The 26297-nt window shown below is 54.1% G+C and overlaps 1 protein-coding gene across 2 annotated transcripts; it reads left to right on the top strand.

Annotated features, from left to right (window-relative positions):
- The first annotated feature begins 583 nt into the window (after positions 1–583).
- Positions 584–26037, top strand: VSTM2B (V-set and transmembrane domain containing 2B). Of its 2 annotated transcripts, XM_047078057.1 has the most exons (5): positions 584–665; positions 1220–1404; positions 2320–2349; positions 3703–4183; positions 25949–26037. In XM_047078057.1, the coding sequence occupies exons 1-5, from the start codon at positions 584–586 to the stop codon at positions 26035–26037; spliced, it is 867 nt and encodes a 288-aa protein (XP_046934013.1). The 2 variants fall into 2 exon arrangements, with proteins under 2 accessions (XP_046934013.1, XP_046934014.1); XM_047078058.1 differs by lacking the exon at positions 2320–2349.
- The last annotated feature ends 260 nt before the right edge of the window (positions 26038–26297 follow it).

Raw genomic sequence — 26297 nt, 5'->3', positions numbered from 1 at the left:
GCCGGACCCGCTCTCCCCGCGCTGCACTGGGTCGGACGCCAGGTCTGCGCGCCGCGGCTGAGCGCCCACTCGCCTTGCGGAAAGAGCCGCGGAGGGACCAGCGGGGGCGGCGGCGGGAGAGCTCGGCGGGAGCCAGAGGAGGTGGCAGTCGGGAGCCAAACCATAAGGAGACTGGGAAGCAGAAGCTCGCAGCTCTAAGGCGCGCACTCCCTTGGCAAGGGATGGGTCCCGGGGCGGCCCAGCCTCTGTCCGGCCCGCCGGGCAGAGACTGAATTGCGGTTCCCCATCGTCCTGTGGACAGCGGGATAGAAGGAGGCACGGACAGATCACCAGTAGCCTCCCGGCGGGACCTCGCGTCCTGAGCCCCCCGCGCAGCGCCCCCCGCCGGAGCCGCGCCGGGCAAGCCGGCGAGGGAGCTGGGCTGATTGGCGGCCGCCGGCGGCCGGGGGAGGGGGCGCCGCGCGGGGCCATGGCAGGCTCGGAGGCGTCCTAGCCCGAGCTGGAGCCGGATCCGAGCCCACGCTGCCACCACCGCCGCCTCTCCGCGCCCGGGCCCCCGCCGCCGCCGCGCCCCCCGCGGGAGATGGAACAGCGGAACCGGCTCGGCGCCCTCGGATACCTGCCGCCGCTGCTGCTGCACGCCCTGCTGCTCTTCGTGGCCGACGGTGAGCGCGGGAACTTTGCTGCCGCGGGGGGCTCAGGGGATCCTTGCTGGGGCCGCCAGAGCCAGCCTGTCCCGGTCGCCAAGGAGCAGGAGGAAGAAGAGAAGGGGACGGCTTCACGGTCTCCAACAATCCCGGTGTTCAGCCCGGGCCCAGAGGGGCAGGGGGAGGAGAGCAGCGAAGGGTCGCCGCAGCTGCGGCGCTCGAGCCGGGGTCATTCGGAGCCGGACCCGTGCTCGGGCTGCGGAGAGGCGGCTCGCGGGGAGCGGGAGTCGGCGCGCCCCAGCCTGGCTCCGGCAGTGCGGCTGGGCGCCGGGTAGAAGCGTAAGCCGCCCCTGCTGCCCCGCCCGATCCTGAGGGAAGCAGCCTGCAGCGGTAGCTGGTCTCTGCTAGGGCCCGGCAGCCGCTCGACCGAACTTTGCTAACGCCTGGGCCACGCTTGTGGCTTGGGGGTGGCAAGCACAAGGCCGGCGAGCCGGGGACGCACCGTCTCGCTTAGGGTTGCCCCAGGCCCCCGCCCCACAGCTGGTCACGCCTCTCTCTTCCCCCGCCCCCAGCTACATTTACCGAAGTCCCCAAAGATGTGACAGTACGGGAGGGAGACGACATCGAAATGCCCTGCGCGTTCCGGGCTAGCGGAGCCACCTCGTATTCGCTGGAGATTCAGTGGTGGTACCTCAAGGAGCCGCCCCGGGAGCTGCTGCACGAGCTGGCGCTCAGCGTGCCCGGCGCCCGGAGCAAGGTAACCCGCCGCCCACGCGGCGCCGGCGCTCTCTCGGCTCAGGCCGGGGCGGCTGGGGTAATCCTGGCAGAAAAGGCAGGGCGCGCACTGGTGGAGCAGCCCGTCTCCCACCTTCCCCATCCCCACAGCATCTTCAACAGCAGCAATCGTTACCCACAAATCCTGGTAATCCTTCTCCTTTCCCTTAAAACCTCCCGAACTGCAGCCTGCCGCTAAAAAGGACACCTCATCCAGTTCGACTGCTCTTGCTTGCTGGCTGCGGGCACCGGAGTCAGATGGGTGCTGGGTCCTGAAGGAAGACCACTTGGTAGGGCCAGGCTTTCCCGGCCCTCTGCTACTCCGAGGTCCCCGGGGCACAGGGCCAAGGAGTTAAGCTCCTCTTGGCTGGGTTCCAGAGGCCCGCAGTGCACCTCAGGATCGGAGGGAAGGCTCCCACTGCCAGAAGGCCTCTTAAACCAGTCTCTTACGTACACTCGAACACACACACACATACACACAGCTGCCCTCTACCCAAGGTCCCACCCAGAGTTACTGCTCACGTCTCCCTCTGCGTCCCGTCCAGATACACCGGCCCCTCCATCCAGCTTTCCACGGGGTTTAGGGAAACACTGCAGGGAATGAGGATGCTCCAGGGAGGGTGATGAGCCTTTCTTCCCACCCTGCTGGCAATCCAGCCTTTCCTCTTTGGCCGGCAGGTGTGCTAGGGCAGCCCCTCCTAGGTCAGGCACCATGCTTCCTTCAGGGTGAAACTCCAGGAGATCCTGATGTCCTTCGTGCCCTCAGCCCCGGCCACTTCCCGAGCCGTTTCGAATCCTAGCCCGCCCGCAGAGAGTCCCCTTGCCGGAGGCGTATCTGAGTTCCCCGGAGCCTGAAGGCCGAGAGCCTAATGTGTCTCTCTCCCTCTTTGCATTTTAGGTAACAAATAAGGATGCAACTAAAATCAGCGTAAGTGTGGAGCCCAGCGCGGGCCGCGGGAGACCCCTTCTGGCCGCTTCGCGCCCCACATCTTCCTCCCTTTTAGAAAGGCTCAGCGGCCGCCGCGGTGTAGGGCCTTACTCGCAGCCCTGCACAGTCGGCTGCTTGGCAGGTCGGGGGGCCATCTGTCGCCGCTAGCGGAATCGGGTTCGCTTTTGTGTAAATCAAGGGTCCCAGGCCTGAATCTCCTTTCTCCGTTCGGCGCTCACCTGTAAAACTCTCCTCCGGCCGGCCGGCGCGTTCAGGCCCCTGCGCATCCGCTTGCCTCTGTTCTGCTGGCATGTCTCCCAGCAACTGGAGCGCGCTGCTCCTTGCGCTAGCAGCGACCTGTGCTCCGACTGTGGGCCCACCCCTCCTCCACACACATACACACACCCGGCGCCCAGGTGGCCCTTCCGCCGCAGCCCTCTCCTCTGCCTGGGGTCCGGGTCCGGTGCTCGGCGCAGTGGGCTCGTTGTGGAAGAAGGTGTGGGGCGGGGGTTGGCGGCGCTGAGAGGTGCTGGGGTCGTGGGGCTCGGGAGGAGATGCGTCTACGCTTCCCCAGCTGGAGCGTGGAAGTATCGGGGCCTGGAGACCACCAGGGCCTCATGGAGCTCTAGGTTCCGAGGTGAGGGCCCCAGAGCGGTTGCTTGCCCACGTCTCCTCCAGGACGCGGGGGAGGAGAGCTTGGTCGGGAGCTTCAGGCTGCCGCGCTGAAAAGCAGACTTCGAAGTAGCAAAGCTCTGGGGACCCAACAGCAACCTCAGCGTCGCCTCCTTGGGAGGGCGGAGGGTTAGCTGTAAAGGGCTGGAGGGGTGGGGGGGCAAGTTTTTATGTGTAGTCTGAGAGCAGAGTGGCTGTCCTTCCGGCACTACCCAGGCCCTCCGAAATCCAGAGTAAAGGAATGTTGGTGTGAGTAGATGTGGAGGGCTGGGCTTAAGGCCGTGCAGCAAAGAGGGTGGTTAGCCACAGGAGGCCGAGCCTGAGACTTCTCCAAGATGCAGGAGGGAGGAAGGACGGGTAGTTTCTGCAGCTCTGAAGGTCAGAAGCATAGTTTGGCAGGAGGATGCAACGTGATGAATTCGGTTAAGATGATGGGGACACGATGCAATGGGTAGGGCCATTCAAGATCCAATCAGGATTGGGAGCCCCAGGCCACTGGGGAGCCACGGAATGAAAGGAAAACCGGGTCGCGACAGGCAAACTTGCGTCCAGAGGTGTTGGGGTGCTGTGGCATGGGGGCGCAATGGCAGAGCTGGGCGCAGGTGCACTTCGCCGGCAGGGAGAGCGCGTCGTGGACCTGTCCATCCCGGCTTTCTGACCCCAGCCCCTGCTGTCTTGCAGACCGTGCGCGTCCAGGGCAATGACATCTCGCACAGGCTGCGGTTGTCGGCCGTGCGGCGGCAGGACGAGGGCGTGTACGAATGCCGCGTGTCCGACTACAGCGACGACGACACGCAGGAGCACAAGGCCCAGGCGCTGCTGCGCGTGCTCTCGCGCTTCGCGCCGCCCAACATGCAGGCCGCCGAGGCCGTGTCCCACATTCAGAGCAGCGGTCCGCGTCGCCACGGCCCCGCCAGCGCTGCCAACTCCAACAACTTGGGTGCCACCGGCGCCGCAGGCCGAGCCACCTCCGACCCTGGCCACGGCGACAAAAGCCCGCCTCCGGGGAGTCCTCCTGCTGCCCCAGGTCCCGGAGTCCCAGAGGCGGCCGCTGCCTCCGCGGCCCACGCAGCCGCCACCACTGTCGCGGCTGCGGCCGCTGCTTCGTCAGCGTCACCGCCACTGGGCCAGGCGGTCCTTCTGCGCCAGAGGCACGGCTCAGGTAAGAGCGTGTGCAGGGAGGGGGGCGCGCTCGAACGGGGGCTGCGGGGACAGGGTCCTGAGTGGCTCTGGCCAGAGAGGCAGCCCTGCTCTGGCACTTGGGTTTGCCTAGTGGTGGTAGTTCACGTGGGTGCATGCGCCTGGGGCAAGTTTTCTGCAGCCTCCCTTGGGTTCTCTTCTTGTTGTTTCCTGTTTATTGCTGGTTGCTTCGAAGCTTTCAAGACTTGTATTTACGAAGGGGGGAGGGGCGGCCTTGCCCCAAATTCTGGGTAAGAGTAGGCAAGCGGCTCCAGTGTGAGGACCCTCTCATGATGAGTTTGGAGAACTGGACCTTTTTCTCCTGGGGTCCTTAGAGTCTAGAGGGTGGGGCGCTAGCATCCAGAGTGGAAGGAGGTGGTTACCACTCAGGCATCGTGCGTCTGGATGCCGATTGACTGATAGAACAGACAGAATTTGTCCAAGGCTGTGTGGTTGGGCCTGGCCGAGTAGCCTCTGCTCTCTTTGGTTAAGTCCAGAATGGTCCTAGGCACAGGCTGTGCTATAAATAGTCCCCTTTGGGCCCTCTTGGGGGATGGGGAAGTAAGGATAGAGCTTTGTCATTGCTAGGAGAGCACCCACATGTTAAGGCCTGCTTTCCTAGGGAGCCAAAAGGGCTGGGGGAGATGGAAGGTGGGCAGGCAGAGGGGAGTCAGAGAGCAGGAAAACATACTGACTGCCAGGGCAGGCAGCTCTGGGGCAGAGTGTGTATAATTCTTGGAAGATTGAGAAAATAGCCACTGAAATCACTTTGGTAGGGGTTAATTCTCTCAGAGAAAAGCTGCTGTAGAGACTGGCAAGGCAGGTTTTTAAGGCCCAGGACTAGAAGTGGTGTATATTACCTTCACCCTCACCTTTTGGCCAGAACTAAGCCACTTGGTGCCCCATAGATGCAAGGTTAGCTTAGGAGCTGTTTTTGACCTCCTCTCTTCTGGGTAGGAGAGCATAAATCCTGGGGGGACTTAGCCATCTCTGTTTAGCACACAGTAAGTGTGCTGGAAAAGTAGTTATTGACTTGCGATTGGCTTAGTTGCATGATTAAAAAAAAAAAAAAAAAGCACCTCTGCTGCACTCTTATGGGATGTTCTACAGACCATGAGTGGAGTGGCAAAGCAAAGGATTTGGAAGGCAGAAGCCCAGATGTGAGTTGTGCTTCCACAGCTTACTAGCTGTATGACTTAAGCAAGTGGCTTAACATGTCTGAACATATTTCTTCATCTGTAAAATAGAATGGTATTCCCTGATCTCAGAGGGAGCTCAGTATGGAGATTTCTATGTAAATGTTTGTTGTCATCACCTTGGTAATTACCTGCTCTGGCCAGAGAGGAGGGGATGGGGGAGATAAGGCTGAGTGGTTGGCAGTTGGAGGCCAAGCTGCTGAGGGCCTTGAATGCCCAGCAGATCCAACAGAGACTTTGGTCAAGGCTTTGGTCAAGGAAGGATTATATGAAAGAGATCTTTGAGAATAAACTCGGTAGTGCTCACAAAAGGTGTTAATGAGACCAAGGCTATGAGCTCATTCCTGCTTGAATCTCCCTTTCCGCCCGGCCAGAACCTTGACACCTTGAGCAGAACCAAGGCTGATCCAACTATGCTCTGCATTGCTAGTCAAATATTCAGTCTCTGGGCTGGCCACAAGGGGGCTCTAGGGCAACTCATCCCAACAGGGAACCTGTCTGTGGAGGGTGGCACAGATAGTAAGTACCCTTCTTTCTGGGAGATCTGGGGGTCCTCACATCAGTTCAGTTCTGATGGCACAGTGTCCAGGACCTCCCAGCAGGTGGGGCCTTGGGTATCTGCCAGTCACAGGGCAGTATTTTAATGCCCACACAGATCAGGGCAGCAGCCCAGGCTGGGGTTCCTCTGCCCTCCCATGGAGTGGCTTGTAGTGTGCATTTCCCTCCAGAAAGCACAGCCAGCTGGGCTCCCATCAGGGCAGGGAGGGCTCCCATCAGGCCCTGGCAGGGAAGTGCCACCAGGATGGGGGTATGGTGGCCCCTAAGGTCTCTGTCACCCCAAAACTGTTGCCAGCTCCTGAATAGGCCAGGAACCACGTAGACACATCTCAGAAAGAACCCCAGGTTTCTTTCCAACTCCCATTCAGAAGGCAAGAAGGTGGGCCTTCTGCCAAAAGACCAGAAAGCCTACATCTTCCTGTCTCCAGGTGAAGGTCTTGGGAGAGTCGCAGTACAGTGGGCACCTCTGGAGATATGCGCATGGAGAAATGGGTTAGCTGACTTCTAACCCACAAACATACCTGAATTACCTTGATCCCAAGGAGGGACCCATGCTGTCTTAAATGTCCCATCCTGCCCACCACCCGAAGCCACCCAAGCTGGGGCTGTCGATGGGGCAAAGTCTGAAGACTATCTTATGGTGGCAGGCATTAATAACCTTTCTGCAAGGCTGTGTTGTTGAGCCGTGTGTAGTCCTGCTGAGCCTCCCTGGGGTGCAGCAGGCCAGCCAATCACCCAGAGCTGCCAGCAGCATGAGCTGGAGAGGGAGCTTGAGACAGCGACCTCAGGCTTGGCCTTCCCTGCTCAGTTCTTAGCAGCCTAGAGGGCAGGGGACCAGGCATGACCACTGCCACCTGGTTCACAAGCAAGGTGATAGACTGTTGACAGAGTCTATCAGTCAGGGTGCTTGGCTAAGCAAATGGCACATTCAAACAGGGTTATGGGGGAGAGGCGATGAGAGTAGTGTTTGAAGGTGTGGACAGGGTTAGGACAGCCAGAGAAGGGTGAGTGCCAGTCCCCAGGGCTAGTGGCAGTGGGAGCCATTAACACCTCTAATGGCAAAGGGGGAGTGATTAGTATAACCCAGAGGGGTGCGCCAGATGGAGTGACCTGCCTGACAGGAGCTATGGCCTTGGTACGATGGCCCAGCAAGGACCTCAACTTCCTCCTGCCCTCCAGTTCCCGTCAGAGCCTCCTACTGGCCAAACCCCCCTAAGAGCAGAGGCAAGGGTGCTGGCTGATGCAGCCTATACGGACCAGTGCCCAGAGGCTCAGAGCAGAGTGGAGAAAGGTGGATTGGGGGGGGGGGGGAGGAACAGAGGGAATAACCTGACTCTCAGAGAGCGGAAGATAGGTTCCACCCTAGCTCCAAGACAAACCCAAAGGTCATCCCAGGCCGGGTCAAGTGGTCACTCTGGCTGTTTCAGAATGGCAGCCTCAGTGGTGGTCCCAATCCACCTCCCCAGACGGTCACCGGTTAAGTGATTACTCCTGGAAGAAAGTCAGAAGAAGTCCCAGACAGTACTGTGGTACTCTGTTATTCAAGCAAGCTACTTTGGTGATGCCAGAGAAGGGGTGGGGTCGGGGGGGGGGGGTGGGTACTGACCTGAATCCCTCACCCTTCAGCTTCTGCACAGCCAGGCCAGGAAACCCTTCCTGTGCCCCACTTGCACCCAACACAGCCAAATACATATTTGTACTAAAAGTTTATGTGCAAAAACTCATTCATTTCACGTCTCATTTGTCAAGAGACGTTTTGATATTTGTGCTTAAAAATAACATGGGCTGGATTAGCACAGCAGAGCTGGCACAGGAGACCAGGCCCCTTCCTAGCCACGTTCTCATAAATCTGGCTCCTGATTAATCTGAACACTGACCTATTTTATATGAACACTTTGTTGCTGATTGCCATTTCTAGAAAAAAAGAGAGGGAGAGAGAAAGAGAGAAAACAAAACAGAGTACCTTCCAGACAAACCCTTCTAATCCGGAAAGGCACCACAGTGAAGCTAAGTGTGGCCTCAGAAGAATACACTTAGCAACTGAATGGCTTGCATGTTGGCAAGAGGATCCCCTCTGCAAGGACCTGGGGCTCAGATCTTGTGGCATGTGAACGTCTAATTAGCCTCAAGGCTCCAGCTCCAGGCAGAGGTGCCCTGGCCCCTACAGAGAAGCGGCTGATGTGGCAAACTCCTGCCTGGTGCCCACACGGAGAACTGGCTCTCAATATTTCATTTCCTAATGAGAGAAAGACAGCCAAGGCCATGGGTGTGCTGGCTTTAAAGAGGCTCTTACTGCTGGGAGCCATCAAGGGGAGCATCCTTGGGTGTCTCCATGGCAACCGTAAACCATGACTGAAGGGGGCTGTGGACAAGGTGAAGGCATTCACTCTCAACCTATGCCCCCGTGGCTGACAAAGCTGGCGGAAATGGTGCCGGCATGACCTGGGACAATCTCCACGGAGCTGGGAAAGTCTCCAACTAGGCCAGCAGGGCCAGGCGGCAGTCACCCAGTGTTCCCATCTCCCTGGACCCACGAGGACCCAAAAACAATTGGCTTAAATAAACAATCCACTCTTCCCTCAAGCTCCGATGTGACACGAGGATCATAATTAAAGAGAAAATAAATCTGGCACAATTTGTCCCAGAGAAGAGAGGGAGAGGCTCCCTGGGCATCCTGAAAGAGAAAATTAAAGGATTTCATAAAGAAAATGGCTGAGCCTCACAGCTGGCGAGAGATGCCTGCATCATCCCTGACAGCAGCAAATGTGTGTGATTATTGGCTGCATGGCGTCTTCTCCCTCATCAGCCTGTCATGTGATTGCCATGAGTGGGAACTGGCAAGGCCAGCCATGGGCCCAGCTCAAGAGTGGCAAGGGCGCCCATGTATGTCCAGGACAAAGCTGTCTGTGTCAGTGGGAGTCCCAGGAGGGGCTAGCCCTACTCCAGCTAAGGCAATCAGAGGAGGCTTCCTGTAGACAGTGTGCGATTTCTGACTTGAAGGGGCACCTGGGGCTTTGTCCTCCTGCTTAGGTCAGCCCTGCGGAAGCTTCTGGAGGCCTTACCTCCCTCCCTGTCCTGTACCACACAAATACAGAAAGTCACACCAAATGGAATGGCATTTGTCCAGTCGTTAGCCAGCTCACTGCGTGGCCATTCTCTCCTCAGAAGAGAGACCCCAAATTGAGGATAAAATGGCTACACTGTGGATTTAATGGTGATAAATAATACTTACCTTTTACTGAGCACTGATTATGTGCCACACGCACATATCACAGGTTTCCCTCCTTTTTGCCATTCTCCATAACTCCTCCTGCCTCACTTCATCTCACAGTCCGTCCCCAGGGCCCAGACCCTTTCCCCAGCTGGGGTGGCAGCCCCCATGAGAAAAGCCGAGAGCCGGCCTTTCTAAATGTCACTGGGAGCCAAACCCACCACGGAGCTTCTCATTAAATACGCCAGGCGCACATTTTTAAAGCTCTGAATATTAAGGATTCCCCAAGCATCTGTGGGGATAAATGAGGTCAAGTGCTTTTGTAATACGATATTGATTAGTTCTGCCCCATGTGGACCAAGGCAAGGGCTTGGCTGTGGTCTAAACCCCTGAGCTTTATGGGAGAAGGCAGCTTGGTTTTAGCACATCTTTGTAGCACAGGAGAAAAAAAAGTATTATCTTTTCTATTCCCCCATGCTTTGCTGACTATCACCAGGCATCTCTCAGAAACTCATACCCGAAGCGTGAGAAGCTTCCCTTTGTCTTATGTAAGGGCTGCAGGAAAGTTTAAGACGACCAGCAAACAGGCCCAGCACCTGTAACTGCTGATCCCTACCTGTTCTTAAAGGGTGACAAACCTCCTTCCCTGGGGTGGGGCTTCTGGGAAAATTAACCTGCTTGTCAGTGGCTTTGGTGCTCTTGGGGAAGGTGTACTATAAATACTAAGATAACTTATCCAATTTGTCCTGCTCTGGGCTCAGGCTAGCTGCTATTGTGCAGTGAGTCATGGAAGTGGCCGCTGGAGGGGCTCAGCAGCAGCCCCTCAGTGGCCGGTGAGACCTGTACCCTCCATGAGATGGCCCTTGAGATGCAGGTCTTGTGAAGTCCTTGTGTTGGCAATCCCAGGGGAGGCTGTTTCTAGAAATTATTGGTTGTTCTGTTCTGCATTACCACCCCCCTGGGCTGAAACATCAAAGCTACTTTGGACTGGCTTCTGGTGTTTATGGTTCAAGTGGAATGTTGAGGGGAGGGGGGAGCTCTGTCTATACAAAATAGAGCCAAAGTGGAGATTACAAAAGCTTTCTCCCCACTTATAATACACCCACACTTAGCTACCCCTGGGGGCTCTGTTCTGTCCAGCTCAGAAGTGACCACCTTGCCAGAAGGGCTGCCATGGGGAACAGACCATTGGTGTCTGTGGAGGCCACCTGTACACAGGGCACCTCCTGAGTGCACCTGCTGGACACCCAGTGCCCATGAAGGGATGAGCCCAGGGGGAGGGGCCTGGGTGAGGTCAGTTCTCTCAGGAGCAACCTAAGAGACAGGTTATGGTGGAAGAGACAAAGCATAAACCCGAAAGAGGTTGAGAACAACTCAGGAGGAAGTTATCCTCACCACCTTTTCCAGACATTTCTTTCTTCCTCCTGACATTTCAAATGCTCCTCACTGTTCAGCTAGCTGGTTCATAATTAAGCCAGGGTTGGGTGACATAACATTCTCCCTACTTCTGGGCCCTATAGAGCTCTGACAGCCCAGATATCAAAGTATGTGCCTTATCCTTCTTAACCTTTGTAAGTCCTGTGCTTCCCATTCTCTGCATGAGTCCAACCACTTGCATTCAAATCCTGATCCATGCACCCCACATGTGATTTCTGTATCTGTTCTCATCTGGATGGCACCCATACCCATAACAGAGAACAAGTGACAGCATCAGAGGAGATAATCCACAGAAAGGGTTGAGCTTCAGGAGACCTAGCGCCTAGAAAATGCTCAATAGATGTTGGTTCTTGTTCTCTGCATTATTTGCAAGAATGGAATTGACTGTCCAGGATCATTTCATGGTGCTCCTATCTGAGACCTCACTCCGAGACATTTCTCCCTCTGCACATTCTGTGAGCATCATGGAGCTAAAGGTGATGGAAAGAAGCTGATGAGCTAGCTTCAGAACAGAGAGTGCCTTCAGATTGCAAATGGCTCAGCAGGTTGCTATTTTTGTCCTTCTCTCTCTGTGCCACTTCGAAGGGGGAGGGTAGGAAATGGGGAGGATGCCACGTCCTCGTCCTTGCCTGGCTGTGGCTATTTTCCATGAGTTCGGAGCTCCTTGGTGAGCAAGGACAGGTTCATCATGGCTTCTCACGTCCAGCCCCAAAGTTACACCACCACATTTGCACACCTGCCTGTAGGCCTCACTGTGCACCTGTGTTATGCCTGGTCTTGCTTCACTGTTCTATAGGTTGTTGGCAGCAGGGAGGCCATTGTGATGGGAAGACGGGGGCCCTTTAGTGGCTAGAAAGCCAAGTTCTGAGGAGAGGCTGGTGTTTGCAGCACAGGACGAGAGCCTCTCCACAGGAGAAGGGAACAGAAGGAACAACCCCCTCAGTGGCAGTCAACTAGCCAAAGAGCCTCCAAAGTAGGCCTGGGCTGGAGAGGAGGTGTCCCATGTCCTCCTCACTGGGACTCTTACCAGTAGAGGTAGAGGAGATTTTGTGGGCAAGCCCAGTGCCTCACAGGGATGGGCCTATGAAGTGATGGGGATTGGGGCCACTGTCATAGGCTTGGGCATGCCCGGGCTCTTCCATGCAAGTGCTTGCATTTGTTTTTCCTATTCACGCCCTACCCAAATGCCCTCCCGGTGGCTCACAGTGCCTGCTGCCTGCCAACAAAGGGGTACTCAAGGATCAGTGAGGAGAAGGTAGGACAAAGACCACCAGAAGGAGGTGCTGGGAGCATAGCAGGCTGCTTGCAGGGCCAGAAGACCAGGACCGCTCCTGGCCTGCCCCACGTGAGCCTGCCTCCCACCAGCACAGGGAGCCTACACAGGCTCACCAGAAAGGAGGCCCACTCACTCTTACTGGCTGTCGCCAGAGACAGAGAGCCCCTCACTCTGCTGATCCCTGGCCCCCTGCCATCAGCTCTCCTCAGGAGGATGTCAGTTTTCCTTAAGCCAGGAAAGCCCAGCTGCAACATTAGTCCCCTTATAGCAACTTTTATTACAATTGATTCTCATACAAATGCCACTTGGCCCAGATGAAGGATCTTTAATAAACCCGGGGGAGGGAGAGCTGACATCATGTCATGGCTCATTCTGAGCTAGGGTGGGGGTTCTTGGCCAACTATATCTGGTATGGCCAGAGCCAAGGGGCAGGGGTCTTCCCAGAGCATTAGGTAGACTCAGCCCCCACCTCAGGAAGAAGCTCACAGTCTCACCATGGCAGTCAGAATAAGCAAGAAGTGCTCTGAGAATGAATTCAGGGCTTAGCTGGGGCACAAGAAGGACTCAGAAAAGGTGGCACCAGTGGAGATCACTTCACAGAAGGGAAGAAGGCTTTGCTGACCCTGCAGCCAAAGGGGTCTCATCCACCCTGAGTACCCAGAAGGGCTCCACTGCTGTCTCAGGGCCCCCAACATTTCCTTCCCTGTCATGGAGTCAGTGCCTAGCTGATTACCCCATCCAGACTGATGCCCCGGGGAGACAGACCCAGTTCCTTCTTATATCTGTATCCTCCCTACTCCATGTTCATTGGGCCTGGCACTAGTTCATTCATTCATTCATTCATTCCTTCAACAAATGTCAAATTGGGCATCTTTTATGTGCAGGAACTAGGTATGGATGACACAATGTGAATAAGACCTACAAGGTCCTCAGAGTCTGATAGAAGGAGAAACAGACACTGATCAAATAGTCACATGGCAAGTGGAAATTTATACCCATGGCTGGTTACTCTAAAGGAGAGACCCATGGGTCTCTAAGGAGCTAAGAATAGGGGGACTTGACTCAGTCAGGGAAGGGTCCTTGAGGGAGTGACACTTGAGCCATAATCTGAAAGATGGTTAAGAGTAAAGAGAGAGTGTAAAGGGAGTGGGTAGAGCCTTCGGGGAAGAGGGGGTGGCATGTGCAAAGATCCTGTGGCAGGAGGGAGCAGGGGAGTACAAAGGCCTGACAAAAAGTTACTATGGTTGGGGCAGCAAAGCAAGAAAAGGAACAGAGGGAAATTTATTTTTTTAATGCCTTAAGCAAGATTTTATTTTTTATATGAAATTTATTGTCAAATTGGTTTCCATACAACACCCAGTACTCATCCCAACAGGTGCCCTTCTCAATGCCCATCACCCACTTTCCCCTCTCCCCACCCCCCATTGACCCTCAGTTTAATCTCAGTATTTAAGAGTCTCTTATGGTTTGCCTCCTTCCCTCTCTGTAACTTTTTTTTTCTCCCTTCCCCTCCCCCCTGGTCTTCTGTTGGGTTTCTCAGGATCCACATATGAGTGAAAACATATGGTATCTGTCTTTCTCTGCCTGACTTATTTCACTTAGCATAACACTCTCCAGTTCCATCCACGTTGCTGCAAAAGGCCATATTTCATTCTTTCTCATTGCCAAGTAGTATTCCATTGTATATATAAACCACATCTTTATCCATTCATCAGTTGATGGACATTTAGGTTCTTTCCATAATTTGGCTATTGTTGAAAGTGCTGCTATAAACATTGGGGTACAACTGCCCCTATGCATCAGCATTTCTGTATTCCTTGGGTAAATTCTTAGCAGTGCTATTGCTGGGTCATAGGGTAGATCTATTTTTAATTTTTTTGAGAAACCTCCACACTGTTTTCCAGAGCGGCTGCACCAGTTTGCATTCCCACCAACAGTGCAAGAGGGTTGGGAAATTTAAGTAAAGAGTAGTTCAGAGCTCAAACTCCATAAGGCCTTATGATAGAGATGGGAGCTTTGGCTTTGTCCTAAGGCAACAGCATGGGGAACAAGTGGGTGGTGAGGCATGATGTTTTTGGAACTGATATTCTGGCTGCAGTGTGAAGATTAGAGAAGTGGGGACAGAGTGGATGTGAAGAAACCGCTGTAGAGGCAGTGATCCTGCTAAGAGATGACAGGTTTTGGACTACCTGTTTGGATAGATAAGTGGATAGGTAGATAAACAAGTAGCTGGTGTCTGAGTTAAGGGAAGGATGTGAATGGATGGATGAGAGTGCAGGGATGAGTGGAAGGAAGGATGAGTGAACATGTGGATGGGTGGATGGAGGGAAGGACACGTGGACATGTGGATGAATGGATGGAAGGATTTATGGATGTGAGAATGGATAGAAGAATGAGTAGATGGGATGGATAGAAGGATGAGTGGAAATATGGATGGATGGAAGGATGAGTGGAGGTTTGGGTGGGTGGATGGAAGGATGACCGGATGTAAGATTGGATGTAAGGATGAGTGGAGGTGTGGGTGGATGGAGGGATCAGTGGATGGATTAATGGATAGGTGGGTGGGTGGATGGATGGATGGATGGATGGAAGGATGAGTGGATGGGTGGGTCGATGGAAGGATGGAAGGATGGGTGGATGAGTGGAGGTGTGGATGGAGGGATCAGTGGGTGGATGGATGGATGGATGGGTAGGTGGATGAGTGGGTGGATGGGTAAATGGAAGGGTGAATGAGGTGTGGATGGGTGGAAGGAAGAATGTGAATGGGTGAGTGAATGGGTGAGTGGGGGGATGGAAGGAAGAGTGGATACGTGGTTGAAACAGGAATGGGAAGATGGGCCCATGTGGGAGACAAGTTGGGTATTGCAGGATGAATGGGCTTGGGGCTGCAGACATGCCCAGCGTTGGCATTCCCCACATGTTACACTGCATACTCAGTCCATATCTTCTAGGATAGAGACCACAGGGAGAAAGGTCCCAGGTGGTGGCATGGCACAAACTGACTAGGCCCAGAATTCCATGCCAGCCCTTGCTTCTCTATGCAGTCCCCAGACCATAGTAAGATGGGCGGGGTGAGTAGACACAGCTAGTCCCCAGCCTGCTCCAGCTCCCCCAACACCTCAGCCTTTACAAGGCACCAGCATCACTCCCAGTGAAGGACATGAGCAGGGGCCTTTCCATATGCTGAACTCTGGTTACTCTGGTGAATGCAGCCTGACCAAGACTTGCTGAATATTGTCCATGTAAAAGTTAACGTGGATACATTTTTTCAAGCATCTAAAAAATCAAATCTCCAGGTGGGCAGATGAATAACTGTATTCGCATTAAAGACTAATGTAACAAAAAATACACAAGGCAATAATTCATAATGCATGCTAGTCTACAGAGTCATATTTTAATGCGTGACATATCCTGGGCAGCTCCTCTGTGCTAATTTTATTTAATGAGCACATGTTCTAGAATTTTCAGAGCACTATCCCTGGGCAATTAAAATGTGTTAACCTTTTCAGTTAAATTGTGTTCTAAAGAAAAGTCCTCAGCATGAAACAGAAAGAAATATCTAGGCACCATGGAGGCAGAGCCTAGAGGAAAGGATTGCTATTGTGTCCCAGCCGTGCCAGACTCAGGGGCCTCCAGGCCTTCCTCCCTGGCCCTCAGGGCTCCTGTCTGTCACTCCTCCTCATCTTGGCCAGGCCCACCTCCATGGAGCAGGGCGAGAAGGCTGAGGCAAGGACCCACACACTGAACAGCCTTCACTGAACCAGCATTGAGTGAGTGCCCAACATTTGCGTGAGCCAGGGGATGTGAGGCAGACTCTGTGTCAAGGGACATGAAGGCTATGGAGGGGACATGAGGGATTTAAAAAAGCCAGGATGCCCCCAAAGAGGGGCAGGGTCCACTCATTTGAAGCCCATTCCCTATCTGTGTAATGGGCACACTAGTACCCCAGCATCCACAGGTCTGTGAGTTTCAGACCTGAGCTTCTGGTGAATGGTTCCCAAACAGTGTTCCTTGGAACCCTGAGCCCCAGCCCTACCCCCAGCTTCAAACAGAGCTGTTCTGTTTTTCTAATGGTTTGAGATATCAGGCTTCCATGCAGCAATTAGCTTAAAATGGGGGTTCTACTGCTTTAGAAGATTTGAAAGCAACTGATATAGTCCAAATATATATATATATATATATATATATATATGTAATATGTAAGTATATAAATTATATAGAGTATACAAATATGTTTGTGTGTGTGTGAGTATGCCACCTTCTAAGAAAATAATTTGAAGTGGCTTTCAAAGCTGCATGTGACCTAATAGAACAGAAATTTTTTAATGAAGAAATCGGAATACAGGGAAAATGAATGTGAAGTGGTGAAACTAGTTTGAGGAAAAGTTGGACAAAGAGATGTGTGCACACAGTCTCAGGCAGTTGAAAGGTCAGATCAGGGTGATAGCGATGGGCCTCCAGCACCAGCTTGTATTTGAAGATGAAAAATGAGATTCCAAGCATGAAGCATCTGGTGGATGTCTGGTGCATCGTGGCTGCTTAGACTAGCTGGGGACACCTGAGAAGGACTCCCATTCATTCATTTGACGAATATTTTATGTGTGGGACGCGCACAGGGTGGTGGGAGAGAGGAGTCAAAAGGTAGACCTTCCATGGCCACAAAACACAGCTGGGAAGGATCAGAACTTGCTGTAAAGCCCATAGGATGCAGGGAGCCTCCAGCTGGAGTCTGGGGGGTGCAGTGTCTGAGGGAGGCCTGGGGGTGCAGAGGAGGCAGACAGGTGACACGGGGTGAGCAGCACGGATGATGGTGGGGCTGTAAGGGAGGGGTGAAGTTGCAAGGTGGTCTGGGGTGGGGCCAGGAGTTAGGTCTTCAACCTGGGATGGAGCCCCTGGGGGATTGGGGGGCATCGTGTGTTTGCACGTGACGTGTTTTTGTGTTTGCAAAGGGCACTGTGGCCTCTTTCTGGGTAGGACCTGTCTGTTTAGAGCTAATGGATGTGGGTCAAGAACGTGGCCCTGTCAGGAGAGAGCTGATGTGAAGGGAGGGTAAAAGGACCAGCAAAGGTGGGCCAGGGCGGAGAAGTGCACAGAGTGAGAACTGTTTTGGAAGCCACCTTGTAAGTGGCTCTGGGCTGGGCTGGCAGGGAAGGGTGGGTTGGCTGTGGGCAGCCAGAGGAGACAGGATAGGGCTGACTAGTGAAGTGGACAGCATGAGTGGCTTCCATGCAGCACCCCAGTGTACTGGGGCTGGGGGCATCTGAAGCATCGTGGAAGCAGGGGAGGCAGAAATGACCCTGGGTTGGGGTCAGGAAGAGCCTCGAGCAGGCTAAGGAATCTAGGTTCGATTCACAGGTACCAGGGAGTCACTGCAGATTAACTCCTGTATCTGTACTGCCTACTAGCTGTGCAACTTTAGGGAAGCCACTTAACCTCTCTGGGTCTCACCTGTGAGAGGGGAGTGGCTTCTACCTCCTAAGTCCACTGAGAGGGTGAAGGGAGAGAATTTTCTCGGCACTGAGAACCCAGAATCATGTGCCTGTTAGCATCCTGCAGGCTCAGAGCTCAGAGAATCTGGATGGGCAGTGGGGGATCCCCCTGAGACCTGGACCCAGCACTGAGAGAGGCCGCCCACCAACCCCGCATGGGGAGAACCCTGATGCTTACTGTGGTCTGGGCTACCCCTAGCCCTACCAATGCCAGCCTCCTGACCACACAGAAAGACCTGTTTACCATTTTCATTAAGCGACACCATTAAAGGATCATTTGAGGCAAGATCTAATTTCAAAAGAAATAGAAGCTGGAAAGGCGTTCACAACAAAGTTGGCTGCATTAAAAAGCTATTACGAAGGTTAAAATACAGAAAAACATCTCATCCCCCCTGAGGTCTCCCTTGGAAGCAGCCTAGGGCTGGGGTCAAGCCGAGGCATCGGGGAAAGGGTCCGGCTCTTTGGTCCCGAGAGGTGGCGTATGTGGTGGGTAGGTGTGTGGACGGCAGCCACACTGTCTGAGTGCAAGTCCGGGCTCTGCCATTTCTCTTAGTGTGGCCTTGGTAGGTCCAGGTTTAGCAAATAAAAATATAGGACCCCCAGTTCAATTTGCATTTCAGATAAACAAGAGGTAGCATTTTAGGTTAAGTAGGACCTGTGCAGTATTTGAGATATACATGTACTTAAAGTTATCCATGGTTTACCTGAAATTCAAATTGAACTGGTGTCCTGTATTTTCTCTGGCAACCCTAGGCCTTGAGTACTTTGCTTCACATCTCTGGACCTCAGTTTCCTCACCTGTAGAGTAGGAATAAAAGAGTGACTCCTACAGTTATGAGGATTGTATTTGATGTAATATACCTGTGACAGTGCCTGTCTGAACAAGAGCTGGCCAGCTTTGCTGTAGTCATTCTGAAGCTGATCACCTCTATCTGCTTGAGCCTGGCTGGGTCTGCCCCCTGCCATGCACTCCCCACTGCTGGTCATCTGCTCCAGCATCAGATCCATTCCCTGCTGGGGGTGGGGCTGCTTGCTGGGGGCAGAGGAGAGGAGGAGGTCTGAGGCCAGCCCTCTGGTGCTTGGGCTTCCAGAAAGGTGGAGGGGTAGGACATGTTGTAAGAAAGGCATTTATGGGAGTGGGGGGAGAAGGGGAGAAGACAAAGGGCCACATGAATAGCACAGACATTTGTCCCAAGCCCTCTGTGCCTAGGTGCTCAGGGAGGGCTTCCTGGAGGAGGTAGTGCTTGTTCCAGTCTTGAGGCAGAGGTCAGAACTAGACAAAGGACAAGGAGGTTCTGCAGGTGAGCCCAGAGTCTGCTGTAGGCACTCACCAGGAACAGTGGACTGGAGTGCAGGTCAGCTGGCCGGGCACAGCAAAGGTGAGGTTGTTTGGGAGTGTCACAGAGAAGTCCTAGCTGTGGCACTGAGCCGGAGGTTCTTTCTCCTGTGGGTAGAGGGGCTGCATCGAGGTTATGCACCTCAGGGAGAGTTCTTGGGTGTGTCTGAAGGAGGGGGGTGAGCAGTGGGTGTTGTGGAGACAAGAAGATGCTTTAGGAGGTCACTCGGGCCATGGCAAGGAAGAGAAGGCACAGCAAGCAAGGCTAAAATGAGTGTCCCACACCTGCCTCTGCCCCCCTTCACCCCAGGGAGTGCCTAGGCTCCCCCCACTGCCTGGACACTGAGGCTACCGGAGGACAGCTTGTGTTCGAACCCAGGACCTGGGCAGGCCAGGCCGGCAGGGTAGATCAACACGGGACCAAGGGACCCACGTCCCATCTGCTCTCCTACATCTCTTCATCCACACTCAGCTCTCCTTCCAAACGTCTGTTTCCTTTAAAGCCCAACGGCACTGGTTGCGCCTAGTTTTTGCCCTAGTTACCAGCACACATTAATTTTATGGCAGAAATTAATTCCGTCCAATTCTGTTAGTGCCCGGTTATTCCTTGCTGACTCCCTTTGAATAAATATCCATGAAGAGGCTTTAATTAAAACGTCAACAAGGGAAGCAGCCTCCTTGCAAGGCGGCATCTTCCCACTCAGCTGTGGCCGGGCTGCCCGGCCTGCTCACCACGGCATCCAGGGGAGGTAGAGAGCCACGGGGAGTGGGCGCAGCGGCCATGGGGAAGCCAGGAGCGTCAGAGCAGGGAGAGCCAGCTTCACACAGTGCTGTACGAACCAAGACGGGACCCTGGCCAGGCCTCCTGGATGCTACAGCAGAGGCTCAGAGGCTGCAAACTCAGGCCCCACCGAGCGCCGGGCAGTGTGGTGGAGAGGAATGAGACTGGCTGGACAAAGGAAGCCCCAACTGTTTGAGGGCCAAGAAGGGAACTAGCAGCCAGCCTGGGTCCATTTGGGGGTCAGGAGCAAGCAAGGAGCAGCAGATTCCTGCCGGAAGAGGAGCCCGCTACTGGTCATGTGTCTTGGAGGAAACCGTGCCCAGGGTTACCCGAATCTGTGCTTTCAGGTAAAAGTCTCTGAGTTTTACATGTTGGATTATAATTTATAATTTTTTTAAGTTTTTGTTTATTTATTTTGAGAGAGAGAGCAAGAGGGTAGGGGCAGAAAGATAGGGAGAGAGAGAATCCCAAGCAGGCTCCACACTGCCAGCGCAGAGCCTGATGCGGGGATCAAACTCACAAACTGTGAGATCATGACCTGAGCTGAAATCAACAGTCGGACACTTAACCCACTGAGCCACCCAGGTGCCCCTATAATTCATAATTTTTATTTAAAAAAAATTTTAATGTCTATTATTTTTGAAAGAGAGAGACAGAGAGAGAGACAGAGCGTGAGCAGGGGAGGGGCAGAGAGAGATGGAGACACAGAATCCAAAGCAGGCTCCAGGCTCTAAGCTGTCAGCACAGAACCCAATGCGGGGCTTGAGCCCATGAAGGGAGATCTGAGCCCATGAGATCATGATCTGAGCCGAAGTCCGACGCTTAACCGATTGAGCCACCCAAGCACCCCAATTTGTAATGTTTGAAACTGTGTGTGCCAAGTCAGACCCCTCTGCAGACAAGACTGAGCCTCCAGTGGCCATTTTCCTTTCCTCCCCTTTTCCTTGCTGTTGCCCCTGGGCTCTGCAGGAGATGGTGATTTGTAGCCAGTGAGGCAGGGCTGGAGAAGGGGGTAGGGTGAAGAAGAGGGAGAGGCCAGCCCCCAGAAGTGCCCCCGACCCTGCCCTCAGCTCTGGCCTGGTGCTTCCAGATCACGGGCATCTCCACCATGGCCAGGGTAACTCCTACGTGCCCTCTCTGCTTGACTCCACAAACCCCTCTAAACCCAGAGAGAAGCCTCTTGCACCCTGGCACTGGGTTGCTCTAAGAGGGTGTCCTCTCCTTCGACTGGGGGCTGGCCCTCTGCTGTGGGTCCAGGATGGGCAGGGCACTGATGGGAATGGGAGCGAGGGCCAGTCCAGACAGGCCTCCATCCCATGTCTAAGCGCATGTCCGAGGCCAGCCCATGAAGGTTGCTGCCTCTTGGGGGCCAGCCGTCTTCTCTCACTTTGAGGCAGAGCAAAAGGGCAAAGGCCCAGCACTGAGCATTGGCCTTGACAGGGGTCTTGTCCAGGGCACTCACTTGACTTCCTACCTTTTCTAGCCTAGAAGCCTATATTTAAGAGATGTGTTGTGACAGCATGAAATGCAGAATATTCATGTGGCCTTGCTCTGTGTGACATGGAGGGGACTGTCCCCAAGATCCCCATCACAGTCCTTATGTCAGGATACCCATGCTTACTGGTGGGATGGCTCTGTCCAGAGAGACTGGACTAGTTCTCTGGCTGCTGTAGTCAGCTTCTGAATGTTCTAGTGCAATGCTGGACGGGGAAAGGCCAGGCATCACGCTGTGGCCAGAGTGAACCTCCAACTTAGCCCAGGATCTGTTTCTGTAGGTAGAGCTAGGCCTCCAATGTATTCTGAATTTTATTTACTCTTTACAAACTTGAACCAAATTTTAGTTTTCAAGCTATAGCATAAACAAACACAAAAACAGCCCCTGAACAACCCTGGACTCCGAGGGGCACTGTTTGCAAAGCTCTGACCCAGGCAACCCCTCCAGTACAGCAAGCAGGTCGTCAGCAGGCCCCTAGCTCCCTCCTGCCCGCGGCCAGCATGACAGGGGCTACAGACCACAGCAGGGCAGATGTCACCCCCAAAGCTAGGGAACCATCTGTGACCCTGGGAAGGACAAGCAGGGCACATGGAGGGAGGACAGTGGCTTCCCTGGCTAGTGTCCCCACTGGTCAGCTGGGGAGCGGCTCACCATGCTCCTGATGCCCACAGAGCGGGGGCGGTCCCCTCAGTGCACCCACGCCTGCGGGAGTCTGAGACAGAGTGGGAGTGGGCAGCTGCTTCCCCTGCAGGCACTGCCCCACCAGGAACCTGACTCATGGGCTTAGCCTCCAGCCAGTGCAGGCAAGGGTCCCAGAGGATGACCCAAGCAAAACCTCCTCCTTCACTTTTATCACCAGGCCTCAAAGCTTCTGTGTTGTTCTCTGACAGGGCTTTTGGCATTCTGCCATTGCCGTGTAAATGGAAAAGTGGGATTTCCCAGTCAGAAGCAGCTTGGCTGGTGCCTTTGCGGTGCCCATGGAGGCTGAGTGCCCCCACTGTTTTCTTTGGGAGCCTCTTAAATGGCTCCAGCAGGTGTCTTATCCTGTTCACCATTTCAATGATAAAAGCTAATATTCGCAGAGCCAAAGCAGCTTTGGTTTCTTTAAGAATGATTAGCAAAATGATGATCCTTGTTAAATCAAAGAATGAATCAGCCACTATTCCATCAGAGGGCTTCCCTCACCTCTGATTTTCCAGCCTGATTTCAAGCAGCCTGATTTTCCAGCTTAATCATGACAAATAAACTTCTGCGTGCTCCAGTGCTATTCCTGGTGCTCTTAGGAAGGGAGGAAATAAATACAGAGACTGTTAGCATCCAGACACAGCAGCCTCATAGGAACAGAGCCATCCCCACACTGCAGAGGCCAAGATAGGAGCTCCTACCTCAGCTGAGCCAAAGGCATCCTCCTGGCCCTGGAGGGTCCAGGTGAGCCCCAGGCAATAGCGGGAAGTCCTGCCTCACTCCAGGAAAGCAAAGACAGGGACTGAGGCAGCAGACGCTGGGGGCAGTGAAGGGGGACCGGTAGCCATGTCCTAAACAGTTGTCGATCTTGGAAAACATTCCTCGTGAGGGAAGGACAACCCCCCATATTATATTTTCTCCAACGCTTTTCAGAGAAGTAGTTATGTTACCCTTCTCAATTGTATCTATTTTCAGAGCAGCTGACTCTGTTTACCTAATTGTGTAACAGAGGACGCTCAAATTCGGTGGCTTTGGTATGACACGAGAACCATTTATTTAGCTCATGATCCTGTGGATCAGTCGGGAAACTCCTCTGCCAGTCTCTTGTGGACTCGTTCCTGCTCATGTGGACAGCTGCCCTTTCAGCTGAGGGCTGAGTGGGCTAGAGGGAGCCCAGCTGGGACGTGTCATGGCTTTTATCCTGCAGCAGGCTGGCCCAGTCTTGTTCATAGGCAGTGGGTTACAAGAGGCACAGAGGAAGGGCAAGCCTCAGTGGACAAGCACTTAAAAAAAAATTTTTTTTTAACGTTTATTCATTTCTGAGAGACAGAGAGAGACAGAGCATAAGCGGGGAAGGGGCAGAGAGAGGGAGACACAGAATCCGAAGCGGGCTCTAGGCTCCGAGCTGTCAGCACAGAGCCCATCCCAGGGCTTGAACTCACCAACTGTGAGATCATGACCTGAGCGAAGTCAGACACTCACTGACTAAGCCACCCAGGCACCCCTAGACAAGCACTTTTTTAAGGCTTTGCTTACTTCACATTTGATAATATTCACTGGCCAAAGCAAGTCATGTGACCAAGCCCAGCATCTCGGAGGGGTGGGGGGGACGCACTATCACAGGGTGGGATATCACAGGGTGGATGCTGGGATCTAAGAGGTGAGGAGGGAAGGAGATTGTGGCCATTTTTGCAATCTACCACTGTGATCTTGCTTGATCTGGACCCCAACCTGGAAAGACATGCCAAGCACGTGTTAATTTTACAGAGCCATGCATATGCGCATCCCCATTCTATAGAGTGGGTGGCACAATGTCCAGAGAGGTAAAGGGTGTTCCCCCAGGTCACACAGCTGGCTTGCTTGAAAGCCTCTCTCCCAGGTGCCAGCCTGCTGCCCCTGACCACCTCCCTTGGCCCCCTTTGTGGTGACGCTGGGCTAGGGAGTAGATGAGGTGCCACCCAGGAGCCAAACCCTGGCTGAGCCCCCACAGACATCCACCAGCAGAGACACCACAGACTCTGGTGTCTGCCCTCCACAGGCTCTGGTCTCCAGGAGCCACCACTTCAGCCCCTGGCCCCTGCTGCTCCCACTCTGGCCCAAAACAGAGTGGCAGGCTGCTTGTTTTAACCCGGGGTCTTTGGAAAGTCTTGTGCAATTTTAAAACTTTTCAATGTGAGTAGGTGATATTGTGACAGCGGGAAAGGCCAGTCAGCAGTCTCTGGAGGCAAATTAAAATGTCTCCTCACATCTCCTCTGTCCCCAGTTCCACAGGCAAAACTTCCCTTGTCCAGCTCGAGAGCCCAATTGCCATTCGTCCTGCCCCCGTGTGTCTTGAGGCTCCGTGTTTTACTGCACATGGACATCTGCTTTCCAGGGCCTCGTGTGGCTGTTTCTATCCTGCCTGCACCTGCCTGCGTGTTGGGTTTGCAGGAGCGTGAAGTTCTGAGCCAGGAGATCTGGAGGCCAATGGGCCCAGTCTGGGCACACAAGCCCTGTGTGGCCAGGAGGCAGCGTTCTGCCAGCAGCACTGCTGGTTTCCGTGCACCTGAGCCCAGGCACCTGGCCATCCATCAACACACCCGTCACCACGTCCACCCTCATTCTTCCCAGTGATGTGTAGCAGTGAAAGCAGCAGAGGAGGAGGACCCGAGTTTTGGGAGTGACGACCACACCCTGGTCCTTTCCACAGATGGATGGCAAGGGGCAGAATGTCAGTTCCTGCCAGGCTGCAAGCAGGGCCAGGAGGGACAACTGTGTAAAAAATTAGTGTCTGAAGAGGAAGGTTAGCGCACGTGGATTTGTCCTGTCCTTGTGCTTCTCCACGGGGTCTCAGACCATGCATGGAAACAAGTAATGGTGGGCGAGATGTGCACTGCAGACGGCTCCCACCCCCTTTTCATTCAGATGTTTGAACCCAGCCTGTGTTTCCCAAAATGGGCACATAGAATCTCGGAGTCTCCAGCAGGAATGGCCCCTGGATCATTATCCTACCCCCTCCTTTCACAAAGGGACACTAAGGCCCAGGACACAGTTATTGCCAGAACAAGACGGATTTGGGATTGGGGGGAAACACCTTAGATAGAAGATTAATGGCTCTTCCAACTAGAGAGAGGGGAAGGTCATGGGTTCAGGCCCAGCCTGGTCAGGAAAGCCAGAAACCCGGCCTGCCTGGCTGCAGCTCCCGTGGGCAGATAAGCAGAGGCGTCCACAGCCTCTGTACCATCTGCTTGGCACAGGGAAGGGCCTCCTGCCTCTCTCCATCCAGGCACAGAGCTCCAGCCCAGCTGGCTGACTGAAGTGAAGGGAGGAGAGAGGCCTCCAGATGGTACAAGTGAGCAGGGTAGGGCTAGAAACTGTTTACATTAATGCAGTCTGACCCTAAGCAGGGTGGCAGTGACAGTGACGTCATCCCCACGGTTTGGGTAGCACTTCTTCCCTGGCTCCTCTCAGGACCCCTGGAGCATCCCACCTTCCAGGGAAAAGCCTGTGATTCACGGGTAGGCTTTCCTCCAGTTGCACCGAAGGTCTTCCACTAGACGCAGACCCCAATGACGGATGGGCAAGACACCAGGCAGGCAGCCCAGGGGAGGCAGGATGAAGGCACACGTTACAGTTCCAGTGGTGGGCCAGGGGCCCAAGTTAAGCAAATGGAAGTGACCTCACTAGAACAGTGCAAGGGTCACTCCTCCAAGAACCTAGGAACCAGGAACCCCTCACCTCCATCAACCAATGATTTCTGAGTTCCCCACTTTGACCCGAAGGTAGGCTAGACCAACAGTGCATGAAAACAAGACTCACAGAAACATCAGGATGCCTAAGACGGCATCTGTGAATACTAAGCTGTGTAGTTCAGGCAGGGGTTGGAAGGTTTGGAGTTGTGTGCAATCATGGAGTATCCTTGGAGGAGAGGGGAAGCTGGGCCTTTGATGCGGAAGGCACTTTCCAGTATAGTTCTGGGGAGAGTAGGGGGTGGTGGTTGGCATATTGTCTTCTTATTCAGCTCAAATAACAACTGGGACTTTAGAACTGCAATTGCCATCTAGCACACACGGCTTTAGGCCAGGGGTACCTGGTGTCTGACCACAGTAGGCTCCTAAAACGTGTGGTCTGTAAATAACAAACAGCAAAATGCTTCATCGTTGTGCAGAAGTGCCACTAGGCACCAGCTGAGTACTGAGGTCAAGACGTCCAAGTTGGAGGACGTCTCATTCTCCCGGGTTTGCCCGTGGCCGCTAGGTTCTCGTGAATCCGGCATTGACCGTGCCCATTTTCTCACCCCCTGCAGGCACTGGCCGTAGCTCCGCCACAGACCCGCTCTTGTCCCTGCTCCTGCTGGCTCTGCATAAGCTCCTTCGCCTGCTGGTGGGGCACTGACACACACAGCCATCCCCCCCGCACCTCAGCCCGCCCACACGGCCTGCCCAGACCCGGCGTGAGGCTCGCGTCACCAGATGGACACAGAGAGACTGAGAAGCATGACCAAGTCCATGTGGAAAATAAATCATATTTTTGGGGAAGTTACACAAATGTAGAACACCTAAAATAATGCATCTAGTTTCCAAATAAGATGGAATTTGGACCATGCGGTATGCATGGGATCAGTGAGTTCTCTACTTCAATGTATTTTTCTTTTC

Source organism: Lynx rufus, unplaced genomic scaffold (genome assembly GCF_022079265.1).
Source record: "Lynx rufus isolate CCGP_SWC_20201006 ecotype Redwood Valley unplaced genomic scaffold, mLynRuf1.p SCAF_16, whole genome shotgun sequence".
Taxonomy (NCBI): Eukaryota; Metazoa; Chordata; class Mammalia; order Carnivora; family Felidae; genus Lynx; species Lynx rufus.
Note: the sequence above shows the minus strand (reverse complement) of the source record. Positions and strands in the feature narration are given on the sequence as shown.

Coding starts and splice junctions, on each gene's coding strand:
- VSTM2B (XM_047078057.1), top strand. CDS start 584: ATGGAACAGCGGAACCGGCTCGGCGCCCTCGGATACCTGCCGCCGCTG. Junction 666..1,219: donor GCTGCTCTTCGTGGCCGACG/GTGAGCGCGGGA, acceptor CCCCGCCCCCAG/CTACATTTACCGAAGTCCCC. Junction 4,184..25,948: donor GCGCCAGAGGCACGGCTCAG/GTAAGAGCGTGT, acceptor CACCCCCTGCAG/GCACTGGCCGTAGCTCCGCC.